Raw genomic sequence first — 26,148 nt, 5'->3', positions numbered from 1 at the left:
TATGGTTATTGTGAGGGTTGAATGAGATAATATTAATAAGTGTCTGGCATATGGTAGGTATATAAATAAATGCTTCTTCCCTCCCTTCCTTAGCTCCCTTTCCTTTCTTCCTTCTTTTCTTCTTTCCTTCCTTCTTTTTTTTTTCTCTTTCCTTCTCTCACTAAATTCTTACTCTGTCATACCAATTTGTTTTGCTTACCTTTTCTTACCTTGACTTACTTTCTCTTTTTGTCCTTTCCTCCTCAAACTCAAGTCAGTCTCCTTTCAATTTTTCCTTAACTTCTGCCAAATTAGTCCAAATTTCTCTTTCCCGAGACCAGTCTCTAGCCAAAGAAGATGGAAATGAGATTTTGACTGGAATTTCCTAGTTTTTTCAAATTTCTTCTCCCTAAATATTCAATCTCTTCAAAAGTCCAAATTCCTAATCATCTTGAGAAGTTTCTTCCTTTTATTCAGCTCATGCTTCTTCTTTTAGCTTCCTCTCCTATTACCTATACCCACATGAATCAGGAATTAGGATATACCAATTGAGTAATACTTTTAAAAAAAAAATGAGCTGTTTGATACAATTTGTTCTTGATGAAGTCACACTAACTTTTTATGATACCTTTTATGTTTTCATTCATCCATTCATTTATTCATCCTACTGCTTTCCAGAAGATGGCAATAAGACAGTCACACATTTACGAATTTGAGAGTTGGAAGAAGTTTCTGTTTACTCTCAAGTCATACAGGAATCCCCAGTGTTATATAACCAACATAGGGTTGCCCAGGAAGAGGAATTCATGGTCTCCCCAGGTGGCTCATCTACTCTTGTTCAGCTAATGTTAGGATGTCTTTCCTGACATTGCCTCTACCAATTTCTACCTTTTGGTCCTGGTTCTGCTCTCTGGAGCTAGACATAAAAAGCATGAGGCCTCCTCCATATGATAGCCATCTCAGTACTTAAAAACAAGTTTTTGGGCCCCCCTTGATCTTCTCTTTTTCACACTAAACATTCACAGCTCCTTCAACTATCCCCATGTATCATGAACTCAAAGTCCCTCACCATCTAGTTTGCCATCTTCTGGATATTCTCTTTGCATTTCTTTGCACTCAAAACCCAATTCTTATTTACAAGTAAGATTTCTAAGGGTAACAAGTATCTCAGGACCAAGGTACTTTGTAGGTCATGTTCAAATGAAATACTGGCCCAGAATAATGCAACGTATTTTTAGAAAGAAAGAAACAAAATCAGTACCTAGGACTGGCAGAAAATTGGCCATAATCTCTGCTATCTTTCGTGTCTGACTCAGCTGAATTCCTAGCTTAGGGTACTCCTGTGCTTTTGAGAGAAGAACAAAAAGTCATATCAGGTGAAGGACCAGGTAGAGGCTTGGTTCTGCTCTCTTCTGAGCAAGCATTAGACTCTGATCTCTTATCTACTCTCACCAATTTGCTTCAACTTAACTCTAGCTAGATCTTCTCTGTTGGATTTACTGCCTTGTGCTTCTGCTGCAATATGCCCCTCCCAAAGGGAGTGATATTAGTAAAAGAGGACAACTCCTCTCCATCATTGCTGTATTTCCAAGAAGTACAAGGGAAAAGTAACATAGTAAACTCTTTCTCCAGAGTTGATTGACTTAGAATAGGGACAGCCTATTTTTATTGAGGTCACAAGAAATGTGGAAATTCAGTATTTCTCAGTTTTGTCCCCTTCTGCCTGGATACCCAATTAATGGAGTTAAACCTTTTGTTTTCAAGTTATTTAAGAAAACTGCTTAATTTGATCAAAAACTGATCTACCTCCTTTACATTTATTTGCATTTATAAGGATTAGAAATATAGTTTTTGCTGATATAAGGAATAAATGGATTATTCTTTCTTCCATATGAAAGCCTTTCACATATTTGAAGACGTGTTACTTTTTACCCTGAATTTTTTCATCACCAGATTAAATGTCCCCAGTTCCTTTAAGAGATCTTTATATTGCATAGATTTTAAGCTTTTACTGCATATTCTCTACTAATTCTGGCTACTCTCTTCAACATGATCTCTGGTTTATCAGAGTCCTTCCTAAAATGATGGTATCTGGAAATTAATTCATTTCTGCAGATGTATTCTTACCAAACCAGTGTTTCTCTCTAAAAGCTGCTCAAGACTGCATTAGCATTTTTGACTGTCTTATCACATTGTTGATTCATATACTTAAAACACTCCATTTTTTTCAAACTGCTCTATAATCACATCATCTTGAGTTTTGAACCAAACTGTAAAATTTTATATTTATCCATATTAAATTTTCCCTTATTAGATTCAGCCCAAGATTCTTGCTTCTCCAAGAAAGGTTTTATTTTGACCCTGTCATGCAAAATGTTAAACTAACCCTCATGGTTTTGTGTCATTAACAAATTTGATAAGCATGCCATATATGCATTTGTCCAAATTATTAATAAAAATCTTAAACAGTAAAGGGCCAAGCATAGATCTCTGAGCCCATCTACTTTATATTGACACAGAACTATTAATGATATAAATATAGTACTTCAACTAATTCCTTCTAATTGTGCTCTTGTCTAACCCACATCTTACTATCTTTTCCACAAGAATATAATGAGACACTTTATCACTTTAATACAATCTAGGTAAATTATATTCTTCTGATCTAATCACTTAATAACTCAATTGAAAAGAGAAATGATTAATATTTCTTGACAAAAAGCTCTTTGAAATCACTGCTTATTCATGTAAACAAGAGAACTTGGAGAGGTAGGGAAGTTTTTGAACCACATCCTTGGGCAGATAGGGAAAGAAAAGGGGCAAAAGGAGAATGAAACAGCATCAAAGAAACTGATTAAAATAAAATCAAAGAACTTGAGATAAAGATAATCAGCAAATATAGACTAGCATCAAAATAGTCTTAGAAAACCCTCAATCACAGGGGGAAAGGATATTGACTTATTTTTAAATAAAGGGAAAATTCATACAAAAGAAATAAAACAAAGAAAAATTACTTCATTTTCCCAATATCCACTATTTGGTTAATAATACATACTAGAATTTTCCAAGTAATTAAAATCAAGTTTACAGCTTATGATTTACAGATTCTATTCTCTGCTTTTTTAAACACTGGAAAAATGTTTGCCTTTTTCTGATCCTGTGATACCTTTTATGTTCTCCAAGATCTTTCCAATGTCCCTAAGTAGGACTCAACAATCATATCAGCGGATTGCTCAATAAAGACAGCAAGGTGCTCCCTAACTTTATTTTGACTATCTTCTTATTTTGATTATCAATACTTTATTGGTCATGTTGATTTTATCCTTCTCATCCTAAAGCTGTTTTCCTTGATGAAGAAACAGAAGCAAAACAAAAACTGAACAATTTCCTTTGCCTCTGTTAGGTTAACATTGCTCCATTCACTTTAAGCAGAAGCCTTGTTCCTTTCTTAGGGACTCCATTTCTTCCAAAATATAATTTGTTTTTTAAAGCTTTTTGTTGGCCTTAATTTTTCATTCTTAGCCCAGCTAATTTAGACATTTAGAACTTCCAACACTATTCTGTAACAGTATTATCCTGTTGTTGTTGTTGTTTTTTAATCGATCTTCTATTATCTACTCTTGCATTCTTCTGGACATATACATTTTTTTAAATCTGAGTTAGTTTGGTGAGGTCCCTTGGTGTCAAATGTTTAGAACAACTCAATTTCTTCCTTACTAGCATTTACCTTTTGTGTCTCCAGAATTTATTTTCTCCTATCATGCTTCTGAAGGCTTTCCCTGTAGAATTTTAGTCCATAGGATCTGTTCTTTCTCTGAAGCATTTGAAATATACTCTCTCAAAATCTAAGATGGCTTTTTGGTTTTCCTTTTCTCTACCACAAACTTTAGAATGGTCACTTTCTTCAACATTGCCATCATTTCTACTCTTTGTTGGAGAGAATCAAATTCAAAATAGAGTTTCTTTTTGTTGGTTCTTCTCCTTTAAGGTCTGTCAAGAAATTTGAATTGCTCTTTTTCTTTTTTACAAAGAGCAACTCAGCAGACAAAAAAGTAAATGTAATTTCTTATCACTACATCTTTTTTTTTGTACTTGTGATATTTCCCAAACTCCTTATCTATTTCTTTTTTCTGACTAGGGAGTCCAGTAGATTCTATTTTTTAAAAAATTTCTTTATTTTTTCCCCTCTTTTGATCTTGATCCAAATGTTTTCTATTGATGCTTTCTCCTTCTGAATCCCAGACTAATGAGTATTTATAATGATTATTTTGCACAGCTACCCCCAAGGCAGATTAAAAGCATAATATTCTAGTTCATTTACTCTTAAGTTGCTTTGGAGTATTTTGAAGTATATATTGTGTTTTTTATGTTTTCCTTCCTTAAGTGAATTTCCTTCAGATTCTAAGTAGGTGTAGAACTTTATTAAGCTTGGGGAACTTTTAAGGCAAAGCTAGTTATCTTTTCTCAGCCTTAGTTTCTTTTTCTAAAGAGATTGGACTTTATAGTCTCAAACGTTCTGCCCAGAGCCAAGTCTATGATCTTAACTATAATAATAATAGTAGAAGTTCACTTTTATAGAGAGTTTGAAGGTTTGCAAAGTGCTTTATTCTCACATAATCCTTTGAGGTATGTGATAATAATGTCTCCATTTTATAGATGAACAAAGTGAAACAAAAGAAATTCAATGATTTACTCATGGCTAGTAAGTGTATGAAGCAAGATTTGAATCTAGGCCTTCCCAACTGCCAGATCCAGTGGGAACATTCATTAGGTTCCATTGCCTCATTCAATCAACTAAGTCTAGACACTATATTCATTTACTTGTAGTTACAAGTCCTGCAACATGGGTTTAGATTTTTTTTTTCTGTAAATAAAAAAAATCTAAACCCATGTTTGTAAATAGTGTATATTGGACAGAATCTGTCTTAAAATGACAAATGAAATAGTCTTTTGTGTTTCTAGAAGGCATCTACTAAAGATCCCTTCAGTAGAATACAGCCAGAGAGAAACAGGCATTTATAAAATTATCTTCATTATTTATACAATAACTCTATAGGTTTTTTGGCTGAATTTCATAGACAATCACTTTACCTCTTTGTTTATATTGGCTGTAAATGCTTGATTTAACAATGTTTGATAAATTCTAATTGTTGATGGAAGACTATTATTAGAAAAATATTATTCCAAAGGATGATGAACTTCATAAATGGAGCCAAATCATATTCCAAATTTTGGCCAGAGAAAAAAATATCATATGTCAAAAAAAACCCAGGTCGATTATATCCCAAAGAGATTATAAAGAAGGGAAAGGGACCTGTATGTGCACGAATGTTTGTGGCAGCCCTTTTTGTAGTGGCTAGAAACTGGAAACTGAATGGATGTCCATCAGTTGGAGAATGGCTGAATAAATTGTGGTATATGAAAATTATGGAATATTACTGTTCTGTAAGAAATGACCAACAGGATGATTTCAGAAAGGCCTGGAGAGACTTACACGAACTGATGCTGAGTGAAATGAGCAGGACCAGGAGATCATTATATACTTCAACAACAATACTAGATGATGACCAGTTCTGATGGATCAGGCCATCCTCAGCAACGAGATCAACCAAATCATTTCTAATGGAGCAGTAATGAACTGAACTAGCTATACCCAGAAAAAGAACTCTGGGAGATGACTAAAAACCATTACATTGAATTCCCAATCCCTATATTTATGCACACCTGCATTTTTGATTTCCTTCACAAGCTAATTGTACAATAATTCAGAGTCTGATTCTTTTTGTACAGCAAAATAATGTTTTGGTCATGTATACTTATTGTGTATCTAAGTTATATTTTAATATATTTAACATCTACTGGTCATCCTGCCATTTAGGGGAGGGGGTGGGGGGGTAAGAGGTGAAAAATTGGAACAAGAGGTTTGGCAATTGTTAATGCTGTAAAGTTACCCATGTATATATCCTGTAAATAAAAGGCTATTAAATTAAAAAAAAAAAAACCCAGGTCTAAAACAAATCTGGATGAGACAAGATTGTAATAGTCTATTAAAATGAACAAAGACTTGAGAATGAGAACTTAACCTTAATGACAGATGGCACCAGTTGATGACATTTGCCTAATGGCATTTTGAAGGAAATATCAAGATGCCAGGTCCCAAGAGCTTTCATTTTAGTACTCTTGGATGATAGTAGAATGCTAGCATCCTGAGGAAAGAACAAAGCTATTGTATCCATCACAGGTATTCCCCAGAATTGCAAACTCTGGGAATATGCTCTTATTAGTTATCATATTATAACTATGCTAATTTCACCCCTCTTAAAATAGCAATATATCAAGACATTTAGTGTGTGTATTAAGTTAAATTTATTTTAGTGAATTAGTAATTCTAGAGTCCCAGCAATATGACAAAAATTAATCTCTCATTAGTTTTTTTCGTTAAAAATTAAAAAGAAAAGCCCTATAAGTTTAATATTACAGATGGAGTAATGTATCATGCTGTTTCAGGGTGTCACCTCAACTTACTTTACAAGCCTTGAGGGAGCAGCTGGGTGAGTTCCTGGGCGAGGAAGCTGTGGCAGAAAAATTTTTATTTTTGAAATGCATAGGAAACAATTTAGCTGTGGTAAGTTATTTTCCAGTGTTTTTATTCTTTCACTTTAAAAAAAAGCATATGTTCTAATTGCTGCTTCACACAATTTTTTAATTTATAACTTAAACTATACTTGATAAACAAAACTTTGGAGATAATTTATAAATTTGAAATATCACTAAGAAATTGTACAAGAAAGATTTGATTGTTCCAACTTTTCCCATTTTTAGGGACCAAAAGCACTGCTCTGTGTATGAGTGTGAGTATGTGTGTATGTGTCCCGGTATGTATGTGTGAATTTCCTTGGAAACAAAAAAAAAGCATGAATTAAAAACAGGATCTTACAATGATGATTTTTCTAAGTAAATGATAATTTTCAGAGTTTTTGAAAGTGAAGTATTTTAGCTGTAAAAAGAAATGTTTCTGCCTGAGCCAGATCTTGCCTGAATATGGTTTGAGTACAATGTAGATCCAATGAGTCCTTTTGTCTAGAAATGGAGGCATAAGTTGTATAGGTGGAAAGGACCTTGGAGATGGCTAATCTGATTCTATTTGTAGGTGAAGGGGCTGAGACTCAGAGAGGTTAAATTTGCCCTTCTGGTTTCAAACAGAATGACTAGCAGAACTAGAAGTTGAAGCTGGTTATGCTGACAATATCCAGTGCTTTTCCTATCTGTTGAATCACTGAAGTAAAAAGTTGAGAGACAAAGACTAGAAACTGTGCATCTTAAACTTATCAGATTATTGGATTTAGAGATGGAAAGAATGTTTTTTAAATATTTTAAAAATTTTAAGTAGTATTGTATTTTCCCAAATATATGCAAAAATAATTTTCAACATTAACCTTTTTTAAAATTTTTATAATGCTTAAAACTTTATTTCATTTTCAAAAGCTTTTTATTTTTGAAACATATGTATAGATAGTTTTCAACATTCACCCTTGAAAAACCTTGTTTTCCAAATTTTTCTTCCTTTCCTCCCCCCTCCCTTTTCCCAAGACAGCAAGCAATCCAATTTATGTTAAACATGTGCAATTCTTCTAAATATATTTCCATATTTGTCATGCTGCTCAAGAAAAATCATATTCAAAGGGGGAAAAAACACAAGAAAGGGAAAAGACCAAGCAAACAGACAACCACCATCAATCACAACAATAACCACAAATGGTGAAAATACTCTGCTTTGATCTACATTCAGTCTCCATAGTTCTCTCTTTGGTACTTTGATGGACAGAATCTTAGAAGACACCTACCTCAACATCCCCTCGTTTTATAGATAAGGAAACTAAACAAGTTAAATGACTTAACAATAGTTTACATAGGTAAAGTAAGTGGCTGAGGTAGGATTTGAACCCAGAGTCTCTTCCATCCCTTCTTTTTATAGATTAAGAAATTCAAGCCCAGAGAAAGAACATATTCTATTTAACCAAGTTTCTATAGGTAGTAAGTAGTAGAGTCTAGATTTAAATTGTCTTTTTACTGTACATCTTTTACTCTGTCCACTGATAAAATCTTGTATCTCCTACTCCATCCCCATAACTCCCCTCCCTAGCACTGCAAACAGAAAAAAAAAAAAAAAAAAAGATTCAGGGAGGCTAATGGGGGAAAGGCTTTTATTTTTTATTAGAAAAAAGGAGAAAACCAGTCAAAGAGAAAGAAGATAAAGCAATTTGACAAACTAAGGCCTGATTTCCTTAACCTTCCGTTCCATGTTTTCCTTAGAACTGAGGCTGCCTTCTACAATCTGGGTATATTTATCCCTTATTAATAGTCTTTAGGAAGTTGCAAGGGCTTCCTTGTTTTCCAGCTGTTGTAGTAGATAAAAAAAAACAAACTGTCATACTTACAATTTCTATTCAAATATTTCTGTCAGATTTCTGGCCCTTGCTAGGAATGTACTCCCTCCCCATTTCTATCTCCTAAAATCCTTAACTTCTTCAAAGCTCAGTTCACATACCACCTTTTTTTGCATGAATCCTTTCTGGATCCTCCATTACTTAGTTTATCTTATATTTACTATGCATAGATTTTATATCCATATATAGTGTACCTACTGGACTCCCTCCAAACTCTTCCTCAGAAGTTGGATTCCTGAATATACTAGGTTCAAGGTGACGTCTGTGGGTTTAGACTCTTAAAACTATAGCTCGCAAGTTTGTACTGATATATTCTTCTTGAATAATAATTCAGAATTAAGTCAATTCAGTAAGCAGTTATTAAGTTTCTTCTTGTGCCAGACATGGTTATTTTGAAGCAAGTGCATTTGCTAATTTAACCTTGAGTTGGCATCAGCTTAGAGATGTAGAGATGAGACATGTTTCCCCAGAATTAACCAATACTGAAAGTATGGAACTGAGAAGAATGTAGAACTTAGAGAATTCTTGGCAAGGAGAGGGGAGGAGGAGGGGAAGCACCAAAAAGGGAAGTATAAAAAAAGTAGATTCGGAGTTTTGTGACATGGGGGTTGATGCTCAGTGCTTGGGGTATTTTTGTCTCTTTCTCTCTAATTTCTTCTTGAATCACTGTGTAGCTTCCCAGGCTGATGCAGATATTGGCTGTGCTGATGAAGACAACAATTTGTGAACTACCTTAAGTACCCCTTTGAGACATTGCCCTTCTCTCTCCCTGCCTCTGAGTTGGGGAGAAACTGCTTTGCTAACTTAACTCCTCCAAGGTATTTTTCTCTTCCTTCTTATGAGTGGGAAGGAATAGAAACAAAAAAGGTATTTTCTATTCCTTGTAGTAAGGAAGGATTCTACATGTAGTGGAAGAATTTGGCACTAATTAATATTGTATCCAAAAAAATCTACTTCTTTTTATCTTTTTGCTTTCTCCTCAGTGATTGTGTTGTCTCTTCTCTTTTACATAAAAGAAATTAACCACTACTGCCTTGAGACATAATTAATACTAGTGACTCAAATAGAGGATGGAGAAACTGATTAGTCTGGGAAAATTGGAAGCCTAGTGAGAGGCTATAGAGTGTATAGAGTTGCAAGTAATGATTTCTGTTATTAGATATCTCAAACATTTTCTGTCACTCTGCAACTTATTTCTTGGCCATCTCAAAGCTGATTTGCATAAAAGAATGTAGAAAAATATTTTTAACTTGAAGTAAATAAAAAAATTCTCCAGGTGAGAAAAGATGTCCTTTAAGCCAATCTGGCACAAAAGAAGAAAAATGGCTGCCTTTTGTATATACCATATAATTTCCTATTTGGATTGCTTTGTTGGTATTCACATTGTTGGTCCTCTACACTCCTTTCAGCAGTTCATTGGTTAGTGAGGGACTCTAAACCCCCTTTTAAAATATCATCTCTGTTCCAACTACTTGTTAAATATGTATGCCTATATTATATGTCAAGGTAGCCTCTCAGAGATTTTTATTATTCTCCCAAGCTGAGTGAAACTTTAAACTTCCATAAGGAGGAAAAAGATCTTAAACCAATGGAAAATGCCATCCATCTCCAGAGAGAGAACTATAGAGACTGAATGTGGATTGAAGCATATTATTTTCACCTTTTTTTTTCTGTTTGTTTTTTTCTTTCTTGTATTTTCCCTTTTGATCTGATTTTTCTTATAAAACATGACAAATCTGGAAATATGTTTAAAAAGATTGCACATGTATAACCTATATTAGATTGTTTGCTATCTTTGAATGTTGAAAACTACTTTTACATGTATTTGGAAAAATAAAATAATATTGAGAGGAAAAAAAAAAACGATTTTGTGTCCCAATTTTTTTCTCTCCTTTTCTTTCCCTCCCAAAGACATTTTATACAATTTGTTGAAACAGAAAAATTGATTAGGATGGTGTCTACCCAAAGCATGTGAAGACTTCTGGTGGAATGGGCAGAAAAGAACAATTTGTTTCAATAGCCTATGAAGGTGGCTGAAGCAGATACTGTGGAGTGCTTAGAGCTTGACTAGACATCAAAGGCATAGAGGTCCTCTGTTGCATTTTGAGACATCACCAGTCATCCTGACTATACTGCTACTGGACTGTGACAGCTCTGGCAGAGAGGGTCAAGCCAATGACTTCATGCAACTCTGCCTTACTTAAATATGACTTATGCATGAATCTAAAGACATCACCCATACCGTTTTACCCTTTTTGCCTTTTCTAAGTACTATTGTGACAGACAAATGACAAAGCAGCAGGTGCAGACATGTTGGGAGCTATAGTCACTCCCCCCAGCATATAAGCAGCCTAGAACATAGGGTTGGTTTCTCACTGAAAGCAGCAGTGGGATTCAGCAGTCCCCTGGCTGTTGGAACAGCTTTCTAGAGACTGCATGCTTGCTTCTCTGGTTGAGGATAGAAAAGGTGCCTTAAAATTGTTTGCTTACCCAACCCAAGTCTGTTTACCCAATCAGGCAGAGATTCCATCTTGTGTGGAAATACTCACACACACACACACACACATACACACACACACACACACACACAGTTTCACAGAGTGAAACAAGTTGGAGAGGTGAAGGTCTGCTTACTGAAGTGTAGGAGCTGCCTACAGTTTTTCTGGAGTAGCTTCAGTGAAGCAGTGTTCTGTGAAGCTGGTATAGGTTTTACAATCAAAGCTAATATAGTCAACAAACATATCAAAAGGAGTGAATGACAGGCTCATGAAAATACAAATGCTACTTGCATCTATGCTCATCAGTGTTGGTGCTCCTACCATAACAATCCCTGATAAGGTCAAAGAAAAATTTCATGAAGACCTGGAGACGCTTATCATCAGTGTGCCCAAAGAGGACAAGTTTCTAATTTTGGATGACTTTAATGCTAGAGTAGATGCAGATTACCAGACATGGCAGAGGGGCCTCGGGAGGACTAAAGTTGGAAACAGCAACAGCAATGGTCACTTATCACTGAAGATTTCTGCATCTCATGACCTCATCACTAACACTATCTTCCCTTTATCTAAATGCAGTAAAATCTCTGGGCTGCACCCTTCCAGTAAACATTGGTCTTTAATAGACTATGTGATTGTAAGGAGAAGAGACAGACAGGATGTGAAAGGGACAAAGGTAATATGTGGTGCAGAGTGGTGGACTGATCACAGACTTATCTTCAGGCTAAAAATTTCATTCCATAAAAGCAGAGGCCTCAAGGCAAGATGACTGTCACTTGCTTAATGTCAACAGATTAGAGTGCTTCTCCAAGTGTGGACAGTTTCTTGCTTATTTGGAGGGAAAGCTAAGCCAGGACCTTCTCTTCTCAAGTTATTTGATATAAAAAAGGGAAAAGGACTACTTGTGCAAAAATGTTCTTTTTGTAGTGGCAAGACACTGGAAACTGAGTGGATGCCCATCAATTGGAGAATGGCTGAATAAGTTATGGTACATGAATGTTATGGAATATTATTGTTCTATAAGAAACAATCAGTGGGATGATTTCAGAGAGGCCTGAGAGAATTAATGAACTGATGCTAAGTGAAATGAGCAGAACCAGGAGATCATTGTACACAGCAACAAGATTATACTATGATCAGTTCTGATGGACATGACTTTTTTCAACAGTGAGGTGATTCAGGCCAGTTCCAATGGTCTTGTGATAAAGAGAGCCATGTGCACCTAGAGAGAGGACTGTGGGAACTGAGTGTGGACCACGACATAATATTTTCACCTTTTTTATTATTATTTGCTTTCATTTTGTGTTTTTTTCTCATTTTTTTTTCCTTTGTGATCTGACTTTTCTTGTAGAGCATGATAACTGCATGTTTAACATATTGAATTACTTGCTGTTTAGGAGAAGGGGTTGGGGAGAAGGGAAGGAAAAAAATTTTCAATACAAGGTTTTGCAAAGGTGAATGCTAAAAATTATCTAAAGCAAAAAGTTTTAATAAAAATGAAATTATTTCATATTTATAGTTATCCCTTTCACATGGAGGATGGGATTTAGGGACTCAGCACCCCTGCAATCTGGAAAAGCCCCATAAAATTTTTTGGTTCTCCTTTTGTAGCAGAGAAGTTTGAATTTTTTTTCTTTTGGGGGTTACAGTATCTTATTGTAAAATTTGGGTTAAGTATTTGGTCATAGGCTATATATTATAATACTATGCATATATATGCATATATATAATATATATGCATATGCTGATATATATGTTAATATATATAATATGCTGATTATATATATATAATTATATATAATATTATATATATAATTATATATATAATATATAAATAATAGCATTCAATATTATATATATATATTATATAATATATATATATATATAATATGCAATATATATAATCAGCATATGCATATATATGCATATATATGCATATATATATGTATTTCTGACTTTCTAAACTTTTCTTTGTCACCTACTGGCTTTTTCATGTTGCCTGTGGCTTCCATAAAAATCCCCCCAAATTTCCATTTAATTTCTTATTGTTATTCCTTATTCTTAATTTCTTACCCTGCCATATATCCAAACTGTGATAGGAAAACCATATCCTATTAAGATATAGGAAAACCTGTAATAGGTGTTTAATAAATACTTGCTGATTAATTGATGGCAGGGTATATTATATATGTTTCATTTCTTTAGTCATAATTTTTCATTTTCATAATTAACTATCTAATGCTGATTCAGAGGTCCTTAGACCCGATCCTGCTGGGGTTGTGTTGGTGGCCTGCGCCAGGACTGTACACTGGACTTCCACTGTCACAGTTTCTTTTTGTTGACCTTCTAAATTGGGTTCAGCTGAAAAATGTTCTTCTCCATTTAGGGGGTATTCTGTTGCTCTAAAATTTGTTTAGAGTCATTATTTAAAGAAATTTGGAGTGGTTTGGGTTGACTTTACTCTGCCTCCCCAGTTAACTATCTAAAAATAAAAGTACCCATTGCCACTTTTACTTTGATAGCAAAGTTCTATTCTTTTCTTTCCCCACTCAAATGTGAATTTCTACTATAAACATACTTTGTTTAGTGGAAGAAATACATTTGTGACAAGGTTTTCTGATTCTTTTTTTTCCACTCTGTCTCAGTTGAGACAGCTCCTTTGTGTGAAGCTCTAAATTTCATTCTTAAAGCATAATAATATTCCATTATAATTTGTTTGGCCTTTCCTTAATAGGTGGACATCTCCATAACTTCCTTTTTCTTTTCTACTAAAAGAACATTTGACCAAGTAAAACTATTCCTCTAGTCTCACCCTCTATTAGAACTCTCTTTTATTATTAACAGTTGAGTTCTACTTAATTATGTGAGAACTAACATTTGCATAATTGAAAGATGAATGAATTAAATTATTTTTGATGCACTAAGATAATAAACTTGTATTCTACAATATCTTCCATCCAGTTTTGCTATTGGTTTTAAAATCCAGCTTAGTTCTGTATATGCTCTTTGCAAAATTAAAGATAAATAAATGAAATATTCTGAAAGCCTTGGTTGATTTTTCATGTTTATATTTTCAGGTGAAGACAAAGCAAGAAAAGGAACTGAAACTCAAGTCATTTGCTCCACCATATGTATGTAACATACTTAGAAATGTTTATTTTAAAACATTTTTTTAAAAAAAAATTATTCTCTGTTAAATTGTTTCCTGTATGTTTTAGGCTCTTCAACCAGAATTATATTTGCTTCCCATAGTGGACCACTTAGGAAATATTTATTCATCATCATCATCATCATCTATTATGGGAGATGCACAACAGAATAATTCTAATATTTCTGAGGATGATAAAGCTGTCCAGCAACTAGATAGTTGCCAAACTCCTTCAAACCAGAAACCTGAAAAAGAACCAAGCATAATAGAAAGTACTACTAAAGTTCCTTCACTCAAGAATGAGGAAGAAGGTGATTTCACTGCCATGGGGAGAAATCTTTATTATAGATTGTTAGGGTTGTAAATCCTAAAGGCAATCCCAAAACAAATCTAAGACCCAGAAAAAGCTTGTCAGGTTGACAGAAAAATACAATTCACTTTGGAACATCTTAGGTTGTTTTTATAAGTACTCTAGATAAGTAAGGAAAAAAGTAAATTTTTCAGCCAAGAGTTACTAACTTGGCCCAGGAATAATACATACACTGTATTTTTGTTTTTGAACACTAGTATAACCTCATTTTTAAACAGGAGAACCTTTTAAGGGATATTGACTTTGAGAATTTTTCATAAATCAAAAGGAAAGATGCATTTATGCTACTTAACCTCATGTTTTATATATGAATTAGAGAATTTTATGGGTTTCAACACTTGATGAAAAATTGTAGTATACAATTTTAAACATTAAAGGTCAGAGGTCACATCCAAGAAAATAGGTCCAACTCTAATTTAAAAAAAAAAAATTTGCTCCCAGAGGAAATTGTATTTAAAAGAGGATGTATTTTATTCCAATAGGCAAAATGCCCAATGTGGAATTTTATATAATGTGACCAATGATTGAGAGAAGTTTTTTTGTGAAGGGATATTTCCCAGGGATAATCTCTCTTAAAGTTGATTATGTATAATAATTTACCATGTTGGTATTCTTAGAATTAGTTTGATAAAGTCACATTTTTAATCCATTTCCATTTTAACTGAGAATGATTTCCTATTCCTTCCTAGAATCAAAGAATCTTGAAGATGGGTGGCAAGGTATCTAGTTTGGTCTCTACCCAAATATATCTTATTTCAAACATTCCAATTTCCATTTAAATGCCTGCATGAATTAGGATCTTAACCACTCCTTGAGGCAAACCATTCTATTTTGTAGCAACTCCGTTCAACAAAGATTTTTCCTAAGATTGAACCAAATTATATTGCTCTAATTTCCAGCTAGTCAATAAGACTTTATTAAGCATTTACTATGAACCAGAAATGATATTGTGCTGGAAATACAAAAAAAGGCAAAATTACAGTACCTACCTTTAAAGAGCTCAATTCTAATGGGGGAGACAACATACAAAGAACTCTATACATACAAGATACATATAGTAGAAGTGGAAGATAATCTCACAAGGGAGATATCAGCAGGTGGGTATTCCAGGCAAGAAGGACACCACTTATCCATCCCCTTGCCTTCTCTGATACAGCCATCCTTGTGGTAGCCTGTGGTTGGTCATCTTCCTTCAGTTCTCTCCCCACTCAAGCCTCTCCTCCACCCTGCTGTCATATTGCTCTTCCCATGTTACCTTATCTTTTCTATTAACTTCAGTGACTGCCTCATCCCCTCCAAGATCAAATATAAAATTCTTTGGCTTTTGAAACTCTCTATTAACTTGGCCCCTTCTTACCTTTCCATCTTTTTACCCCACTCTCCATGTACTCTGTTATCTAATGCTCTCCACGCCATTCTTTGCACACAACAGTCATCTCCCAACTCTGGACATTTCCAGTGGCTTGTGTCTCATGACTGAAATTTTCTATTTTATCTCCACTATCTTCTGCAAGAAGCATTTCCTGGTATTCAGGTACCTTTCCTCTGAAACTATTCCAATTTATCTTGTAAATATTTTATTTGTATATAGTTGTTGCAAATTGCCTTTCCTATTAGACTGTGAGCTCTTTTAGGGCATCACAGAATCCCCAGTGCTTAGCACTATACCCAAAATATAATAACTTAGTTAATAAATGCGTTTTAGCTGACTATGCCTCTCAGTATCCCATCTGTGCCTTCATCTAAGTTCACTTATTAAAATGTTACAAAAAGAGGGCCAAGGAAAGAAACCTTTTGAGTTCTGGGAGATCTTTCCCTCAAGTCTGACATCATCACATCATATCTGGCTCTTTCAGCTAATTCAAAACCAATTTAGTTTTCTCTATCTAATTTCATCTATTATCTTTTCATCTTGTTCACAAAGTGAGAAATTGCCAACTGCTTTATTGAAATGTATATATATTGTCTACCACTTCCCTACTCTTGGAAGTCTAGTAATTCTACTTTAAATAAAAAGGAAAATAGGCAATTCAGATATGGTCTGTCTTTAATAAACTAATGATTTTTAGTAATAACATCTTCTGTTTCTAAATGGTTTCAAATCATTTTTTTTTTTTTTTGGTGAGACAATTGGGGGTTAAGTGACCTGCCCAGGTGTCACACTGCTACTAAGTGTTAAGTGCCTGAGCTCAAATTTGAACTCTATGTTCAATTCCAAGGCCTGTGCTCTATCTACTATAGCACCATCTAGCTGCCCCACAAACTATCCTTTTAATAATCTCTTCTAGAATTGTGCAAGTTATTGAAATCAAGTTCATCAGTCTAGATAAAAATCTATATAAAAATATTTTTCTTTCCCTTTTTGGGAATTGGTGCTTCTATTGGTATCCATTCCTATGCTATCTTTTTCTTTCTCCATGTTATTTCAAAAATCACAGGCAAAATCTTATAGGATCTTAGGAGGTAGTATATCTGTGCCTTGATCTCATGAGAAATTACATGTGATTCTTAGGAGTAATCTTGGGGTTTTTTTTCTATTCTCAATTTGGAGATCATTTTCCTTGGTAGAGAAAACAGAATGAAAGGAAGAATTAAATAGTTTCTTTCCTTTCTCTTGTTTTATTCTTCCCATCACATTAAGATGTACTGTACCTTCATCAGCAATGCCAAAGTAACTATTGTTTTTAATATTTATCATAAGCACCAGCTCATAGTTGGCTTTATATATTGATACTATTATTTAAAAATAATTAAAAACTTTTAAGAAATTAATCCTTGGTTATTTCCCATCATATTTGTCCCCTGTATATATCCTTTTAAAATGTGAGCAACTGGGGGCAACTAGGTGGCACAGTGGATACAGCACCAGCTCTAAAGACAGGAGAACCTGAGTTCAAATCTGATCTCTTAACACTTCCTGGCTGTGTGACCCTGGGCAAGTCACTTAACCCTAATTGCCTCAGCAAAAAAAAAAAAAAATTAATAATAATAATGATAAAATAAAATGTGAGCTGCTTTGTGAACTCAATACAGTCACATTAGCTACAGAATCTACTTTTCCCTTTTTTCATAACAATCATTTGTATCTTTGTTCCCAGAATTTTGTTCCTAAATAGTTCCCTCTTGAACTAACTTTTCTTTTAGTCTCCGGGTACAAAATGCTACTTATCTCAACCTTAACTCTGAATTCTTCTTTCCTCCTGTGTATAGTACATTATAGACAATGTCAGATAGTGGTCTCCTTTTCTATTAGGATTATGTAGTGATTACTTCCCAAGATTCCTATTAATTATACTTCTATTAAGCAGTTCATCCTTATTATTATTATTAGTTAGAATTAGGTTCTTTATTATTGTTGTCATTTTCTTTCTACTGTGATGAGGTTCTAATCTTTTTCCTTCACATATTAAAGGTGCTATGAGGTCAGGGAACATATTCTAATCTTGCTCAGGTCACAACTCACAAAAGTCTAGATTTCCTTAGTTGTTAGTTTCCCTCTCTTTGCTTTAAACTTATTTTATATATAGTTAGCATTTATGTAACTATATATAGAGATACATTTCTATATAGATAGAATTTTCTATATCTTTACCTAACCATCCATCCAGGTGGTTGTTCTCCCCCATTTAAGTAGAAGATAAGCTCTTTGAAGTCAAGCATTTATCTATGTCTGCTTAGAATTAGCAGAATTTCTGTAATTGAGTTGAATTAGATATATTCTGCATCTCCCTCAATGAACTGCATATTTCTTAAACATATATTGGGGGCTTAATGTATGTTGAATTAAACAAATCTTCATGATTTTGTTCATGCCTCTTCTAAAACAAAGAGAAAATATTGGAGACTGCTCTTTCCTTTTCTGGATATCCTGGAACTCCTGTTTTTTTAGTATGTTATTGTTTTTGTTTTTCTTGTTTGGTTTTTGAAGGTCAAGAGGAGTGATTCCTGATGTTGGGGGAATTACCAGTTCCTTCTGGGAGAGATCATGAGCAGAAAAAGTTTTTAAAAAGCTCTTTTCATTTCAAAAATCTTTCTATGAATTGTATTTTCTTATGAATGTATAGTACAAAGATACATGAACTTTTGAATTCTCTTCTAATTTATTTTATGTGATCTGGATCCATTAATTTTCTTCCTTACTTCTTACCCTTCCATTCCTACTTTTTCCATTTCAACAGAAAGGCATTAAATGTTTTTCCTTATCTTTAGTTTTCATTTAGCAGGTTAAAGAGGATGACATATATACAGTTTTTCATGTGGATTGTTTTTATTATATTTTGTTGTGTAGTGTTTTGACTTCCTAGACAATACAGGCAAATCTTTGTTAGAACCACTAAAGAAATAGAATGTATGATTAATAATTATGCATTCACTACATATTTTAAAGTACTCTGGGACTAATATTTCTAAAAATATGATGAATTCAACTGTCATTTTAATTAAATTATTTCTTCTGTTAGGTAAAAAGAGTAAGGAAGAAGAACCTGTTGAGTCGCAAGTGTGTGATGATTTAAGTGTTGCAAATACGGAAACAGGAAACAATACAGCCATTTCAAAAGTCCGTATTAAAGTGTCTCCCAATGAAATTTGGGAAGATTGTAATAATGTTTTGCCTTGGAATAATGTCAAGGAGCAGACTCAAAGAAACGGTGCTAACATTTTGCTCAAAAGAAGAGGTATAATTTAATTCACTTTTTTTCAGCCTAGACCAGTTAAAGTGAGACAAAAGAATAGAATTATAGACTCTCAGATTGAGAAGGGACCTTGGACACTCTCTAAGCAGTTGAACTCGGTTAAGTTCTAATACATGATTAATCTTTAAATTATTCTCTGGCTGCAGTTTGAAGATCCCAGGGATGGTGGGCTCTCTACTTTGGGCATCAAGTTATTTATTATCCCCATTCAGTTTTCTCCAGAGGCTCTTATATCTAACTTATCTAAAATTCTATTTACCCTTTTATCTTTCCTTCTAAGCCATCCTATCTTGTTTCCCTTTTTTGACTAAACTCCTAGAGAGAGGAATTTATAATTGGTTCCATCCCCTTCTTCTTATTCCTTTCTTTAAGTCTCTGCAGTTTGCCTTCTGACCTCACTACTTACCTGAAATGCTTTCTAAAGTTAACCAATGATTTCTTAATCACTAAATTTACTGGCTTTTTCTCAATACTCATCTTTCTTGATGTCTCTACAATCTTTGGCACTGTTAATCACCCTCTTTTCCTTGATATTCTCTTCCCTCTAGATTTTCATCACATTGCTTTCCTCAGGTTTTCCTCCTACCTGTCTGATCATTCCTTCTCAGTTTCTTGCTAAATATTTATTTACCCATTAAACCATAGATATTCCTCAAGATCATCCAGAATCTTTTCTTTTTTCCCCCAATAACATTTCACTTGATGATCTTATCAGGTCTCATGATTTCAACTATTATCACTTTATGAAGGTGATTCGTATAACATTTATTAAGTACCTGCTATGTGCTAGGCACTGTGCTAAGCACTGGAGATACAAAAAGGTAAAAGAAAGTTCCTTACCCTCATAGAACTTACAATCTAATGGGGGAGGGAGGAATATTCAGACAAATACATACACATTCAAACAAATACATACACATATACCTATATATATATGTATATATACACACACAAAGCATATATACAGGATGAAAAAGAAATAACAGAGGGAAAGCACTACAATTAAGAGAAATTGGGGGACATTTTTTAGTAAATGAAGATATTTTAGTTGAAACTTAACAAAAGTAAAGGAAATCAGTAGGTGGAACAGGAGAAGGGAGATTGTCCCAGGTATGAGAGGCAAGAAGAGAATATGCCACCTGGAGCCAAGAGATGTAATATCTTATTCATGGAATAAAACAGCTAGGAGGCCAGTGTTAATGGATCAAAGAGAACATATTGGGAGAAAGATATAAGAAGACAGGAAAAGGAGGAGAGGAGCTAGTTTATGAAGAGCTTTGAATGCCAAATAAAACGATCTGTATTTGATACAGGAAGCAGTACAAAGTCGCTGGAGTTTATTGAGTAGGGAAGTGACATGATTGGATCTGTGCTTCAGGAAAATTATTGTAGTGATTGAATGGAGAATGGGCTGGAATGAGGAGAGACTTGCAGCAAACAGATTTACTAGCAGGCTATTGCAGTAATCAACCTTCGAGGTGATGAGGGCCTGATCTAGAGTAATGGCAGCATCAGAGGAGAAAAGGGGTGAGATATTGCAGTGTTGAAATTGGCAGGCCTTAGCAACAGGTTGGATGGGAGGAGGAGAATTTCCTTGTATTTTAATCATTTATTTTCTGGTATTTTAGTTATATATTGTAATGTTTCTAACATAATTCCCAATCATTTTTAATATTTGGTGGCCAAACTTACAGCTATTCATTTTTAATGTCAAATGTTTAAGTCCCATTTTTCTTGGGACTTTTTGGTGGTCCTGTGACTGACGGTAGCTTTGAGGCTTAGAGTTTCCCAGTTTTTTGTTTAAATGTTTTGTTATCTTCAGATCCTCTCTGTTTGTCATTGTCCTTCTTGGAAGTATCTGAGTTAACCTCTATGGACATATAAGTCACTTTCTTGCATAATTACAAATTTCTTTCCAGATTGGTTGAGCCAATTTATAGCTCTGTCAGTATATAATATGTATCAAATACTGAACCTATCTTTCCACAATCAGTCACTTTCTTTGCATAATTACAAACTGCTTTCCAGATTATTTGGACCAATTTACAGTTCTTTCAATATACAATATACACAAATAGTTGTGCCTGTCTTCCCACAATTTCTCCAACATTAACTATTCCTGTCTTTTTGTCATCTTTGCCAATTTAATGGATATAAGGTGAACCCTCAGAGCTCTTTTGGCTTATGGGATTTTTTTTTTCCATTAATGATTTGGAGTATTCTTTTTTATTATAATTAGTAGTTTGCAGATCTTTTGAGAACTAGTTTTTAAGCTATTTTATTCTATGTTTTATATTTCATTCTTTGAACAGCTTGTCTTTTGGATGATTTTTGAGGTTAGATATTACTGTTAGTTTTCTATTTACCCTATATATCAGATATATTTAAAACAAAGATTTTCCCCCCATTCAGCAACTTCCCTTCTTATTCAATTTGTATTTGCTTTATTTATGCAAAAGCATTTCAATTTCATGAAATCAAAATGTTATAACATATCTGTTATAATTGCTTCTTTCCTTTGTTTAGTTAAGAATTCACCTAGAAAGTTTAGTTATAAAAGGTATATGGTTTATTTCTCCTCTAATTTGTGTATGATCTTTAATATTTATGTCATGGTTTCATTTCAAATATGGCAAAATGTTGGTTTAATCAAAATTTTTGTTAGACATTTTCCAAATTCCTCAGTAATTCTTGTCAAGTAGGGATTTTTTTCTGGGTAATTTATGTTTTCAGATTTATTGAACACTGGGGTTATTATGATCAGTTATTTCTGATTATCTTTATTTAGTCTATTCCTTTGATCTATTTGTCTATTTTTTAACAAGCACCAAATATTTTTAATGATTACTGCTCTATATCAAAGTATGAGCTTTGAGAGTACTATTCTACCTTTATTTTTTCCTTTTTCATTATTTCCTTTGATATTTTGGATTTTTTGTTTCTTCAATTAGATTTTGCTGTTATTTTATTATTTGCCATTGTTCCCTGTGGTAGGTTGATTAGCATAGCACTAAATCTGTAAGGCAATTTTGGTAGTATTGTCATTTTAATTTTATTGGCAAGGCCTAGCCAAGATATTTGTTATTCTTTTTTTCTCTAAAGAATGCTTTGTAATTTTGTGTATGTGTTCTTTGGTACATTGACTCTCAGATATTGCATTATTTTGTACTTATTTTGAATATTATCTCTATTATTATTGCTTCCCAGCTTTTGTTATGAGTATGAAAAATGCTCTTGATCCTCATTTTATAGTTAAAATTTACTGGAGCTTTTGTCTCAGATTCTTTGATGATTGCTAAGAATTTCCTAAGTAAACCATCGTATCATTAGCAAATAAGCATAGTTTTCCATCTTCTTTGCCTATTTTTATGAATTTAATTTCTTTCTCCTGTCTTCCTGTTATTGTTAGCATTTCTTGACACATGCCAAATAATATCAGGGAAAGAGGGACATCCTTACTTTACTCCTATATACATATAGGAATTCCAAATGTTATATAATTGCAAATAATATTAGCTTGTGATTCTATATGGATACTTTTTTCATATTAAAAATATAACTGCTTATACTTTGCAGGGTTTTTTTGCAGGGTTTTTTAAGCAAAAATGGGTGTTGTACTTAATAGCTTTTTTGGCATCTATTAATATTATATGAATTTGTTTTTAATTTGGTTAATTATGTTGTTTTCTTATTGTTAAGAATTTTTGATATAAATCCAACATGATTGGAGTGAATGATTTTTTTTGGATAAATTTCTGTAGTCTATTTGGTAGAATTTTATTTAAAATTTTTGAATTGATATTTATTAATAATACTGGTCTATAATTCTCCCTTTTTTGGTTTTACCTTTCCTTATTTTAGGGATTAGGATTGTGAGTGATAAAAGGAGTTTGATAGAGGACTATGGAGTACTTCTCAATTTTGAGAATTACTTATATGGTATTTGAATAACTTATATAGTATTTTTATCAATTGTTATTTAAAAATTTGATAGAATTCTCCCAGAAATCCATCTAGACCACAGAGTTTTCCTTTGATAGTTTTTTCTATAGCTAGTTCAATTTCCTTTTCTGTAACTGGATTATTTAAATTCTTGTGGGTTATTAATCTGAATATTTTATATATTTTTATATTTATTTTATATTTCTAAATTAATCCTCTTAATTTTAAATTTTCATTTTTGTTAGTATATAACTATGGCTTTGATCAGTTGATTCTGATTTATCTTTGTAATCTGTAATTATTTGGAGATTGTTGTGGTTTTCCCTTTGGTCACATTTTATTTTATTATTTAATTTCTCATCTGTCATACACCTTGTAGTATTTGGCAAGTGAATTTGTACTTTAAACCAATGTTATCTGTGCCTACCAAGTGTTTGCTAGCTGTGGTCGTTTCTGAACTTTTCCATCACTTTCTTTGTAGCAATTTTTATATTGGTTATGTTTCTCTAGAAAGTCACTATCTTTACTTTTGCCTACTTGTCAACTTTTAAAAACAAGTTGAGCTAAAATTTGCATAATTATACAAAGTGTTTTTTTTAAAAAATTTTAATCCTTTCTTTTAATTTGGTTTTTGTTCACATTGATTTTATCCTAATAAGCCATTGATTCAATTGCACTGATAATGGCTGCTGATTCTGAAATGATTTCTATATCTGTAATGAATCACTTTCTTTCTGTTTGAATATGATCAGTTTTTCAAATGTTCACTGCATTCAACACATTGAAACTTTCTTTTTGAAAAAGTAGTTATGATGTTTAGATGGGAGTCTTATGAGCAGTCTACTCTTTGGTTTCTTTTATATTGAATCATATTTTCCAAAATGGCTTTGACTGTCCTCCTTAAACCAAATATCACATTTGTTTGAACCCTATTAAAGTATAAGCTTACTTATTTGGAGGATGATATAAAACTCTTTCCTCTACAATAATTCATTTTCTATTCAAATGCACCTTCTTTAATTAATTAATGTTGATACATAAAATGAAATTATCTTCATTGTATCCTTATATATTTGCTCATTAGATGCTCAGTAAAGCAAGAAAATCAAATATCCCATGAAACATTTCTATTTGTCTCTAGCTGCACAATAATAACTTTAATTTATATAAAATTTTAAGGTTTACTAAGCCCTTTCCTATGGGAGGACAGTAAAATAAGTATTATTACTCTCATTTTAGAATTTTATAGTTTAAGAAACTGATTCTCCTGACTTCAAGTCCAATACTCTGTTCTATAGTATAGTAACCTTAAACCAACACCATGAAGTTGTGAGCCATTCTATTATTTATGTTTTTATATTTAGCTTCTTTACATATTTTTATTTCATTTTTAGCTAGTATATCAAGATGCTTGTAATTTTGTTTCTCATATAGAATATTATTTTTATTGGTGGGTAGACAAAGGAAGAATTTTATGATTCTTAGTTCTCCTGGTTCTTTTCCTGCCAGTTTGTCTCTCATTTTTGCAAAAATAATTATCTTTGTTTTAGTTCATTTTGGGGGCTGTCAGGATCAAATGTTTCTTTTCTTTTTTTCCTTCCTTCCTTCCTTCCTTCCTTCCTTCCTTCCTTCCTTCCTTCCTTCCTTTCTCACTTGCTTGCTACCATCATATGGAGATGAACTTTTTCACTATCAGATAGGTTCATCCCTAGAAAAGATAAACATATCAAGACACATATGCATTTTATCAGTTTTCTTTGAAATCTTTCCTACGTGACTAAAACCTGCAATACTTTTTCCTTCACTTTAAACCCCACACTCACTTCTCCATTTTGAAGCCTCAAAGTAGACCTTAAAAGAACCTTTTAAAATGTTAATGCCTTAAAGTTTTGTAACTTCCTAATATGTAAGAATTTTGTTCAAATAAAAGGGAATTTTAAAAGTGAAAGCATATATGAGAATGTTCTGGTATGATATAGTTTAAAAACATACATTGTATATGGGTTGGGCAGGGTTATGGTAGATATGTGAATGAGCTATAAGCAAAATTGTATTAAATAAATTCTAATTATTCTTAATTTTATTTCATGTGACTGAAAATCAACATTGGTTGGTATGAACTTTGGGGGAAAAAAAGTCAGCCTAAAAGACAACAAGATTAAAAAATACCCAGCCAGAAAGTATGGATTTCTAGAAGCATTAGATGATAAACGTATTTTACATGCACAAAACAAGAAAAGGTAATTGTCATTCATTTTAATTATATATAGTAACTAATCCAAAAGAAGTAAAGAATACTATTTTAAGAGATACACTTTTATTAAACTTAGCTCCAGATTAATTCATTGTGGGAAAAATGTTTCTGCTCTAGTTTTTGCATGTAGCAAGAGTTAGCCTGGTAACAGAATAGTTTTTGTAGCGAGGAGGAGTAATTAGCAAATTCATTAAGGATCTGTTTATACTTTTCCATTCTACTTATTTGCTTGAATTAATCTTCTCATCCTGAAGTAAAATACTTAGCTTCTATTAATTAAAAAAAAAACTTCAAATTTCATAGTGGGGTCCAAGGTTTAGGCAACACTTTTATACACTGTAATTTATAATTAAACAAAGGTGCTTCAGTGATTATCCTTAGCTTAAGAATTATAAATAGAAATATGAATGATGAAATTGTTCATTTTTTAATGTCATGGCTATTAATGCATATGTAGGTTTGGTTTAAACACGTGTTTTAAAATTTGATTTTAATAATGAATATAAAGTGAGAGAATGTATTAAAGTTCTTTGTGGGCCTTACAATGCTATATAAGTATCAGATGATATTGTGTGATGATATTGTGATGATCATAAGTAAGGAATAGATGAGTTTCTGAACAAAACCCCTTTATTTGTATTATTATATGCAAGTATTTCCCGAAAATTATAAAGAACAGATTTTGAAAAAATTTTTTATAGATATTCATTAAGCATGTTTTGTTAAGTCTTTCCAAATATGTATTATTTTCTTCAGCCAATTCCTGTGGGAAAATGGAGACAAGATAACTGAGGCCAGCAAAAAAAAGGAAGATCCGGT

At 33.0% G+C, this 26,148-nt stretch overlaps 1 protein-coding gene across 6 annotated transcripts in view; it reads left to right on the top strand.

Moving 5' to 3' along the window:
* SPATA1 (spermatogenesis associated 1) overlaps positions 1 to 26,148 on the top strand; it is an 80,191-nt gene that overhangs the window by 17,768 nt on the left and 36,275 nt on the right. For 3 of the 6 annotated variants that reach the window (XM_031936743.1, XM_031936742.1, XM_023501716.2), the window contains exons 4-10: positions 6,487 to 6,604; positions 13,999 to 14,052; positions 14,140 to 14,380; positions 15,129 to 15,158; positions 18,900 to 19,115; positions 25,213 to 25,315; positions 26,086 to 26,146. In XM_031936743.1, the coding sequence (XP_031792603.1) occupies positions 6,487 to 6,604; positions 13,999 to 14,052; positions 14,140 to 14,380; positions 15,129 to 15,158; positions 18,900 to 19,115; positions 25,213 to 25,315; positions 26,086 to 26,146 (823 nt within the window). Of the gene's footprint in view, positions 1 to 6,486; positions 6,605 to 13,998; positions 14,053 to 14,139; positions 14,381 to 15,128; positions 15,159 to 18,899; positions 19,116 to 25,212; positions 25,316 to 26,085; positions 26,147 to 26,148 lie in introns of those variants that run through there. The other 3 variants (XM_031936745.1, XM_023501717.2, XM_031936744.1) reach the window with 3 other exon arrangements.

This window comes from Sarcophilus harrisii, chromosome 4 (assembly GCF_902635505.1).
Source record: "Sarcophilus harrisii chromosome 4, mSarHar1.11, whole genome shotgun sequence".
Taxonomy (NCBI): Eukaryota; Metazoa; Chordata; class Mammalia; order Dasyuromorphia; family Dasyuridae; genus Sarcophilus; species Sarcophilus harrisii.
The sequence above is the reverse complement of the archived record's forward strand: the minus strand, read 5'-3'. Positions and strand labels throughout refer to the sequence as shown.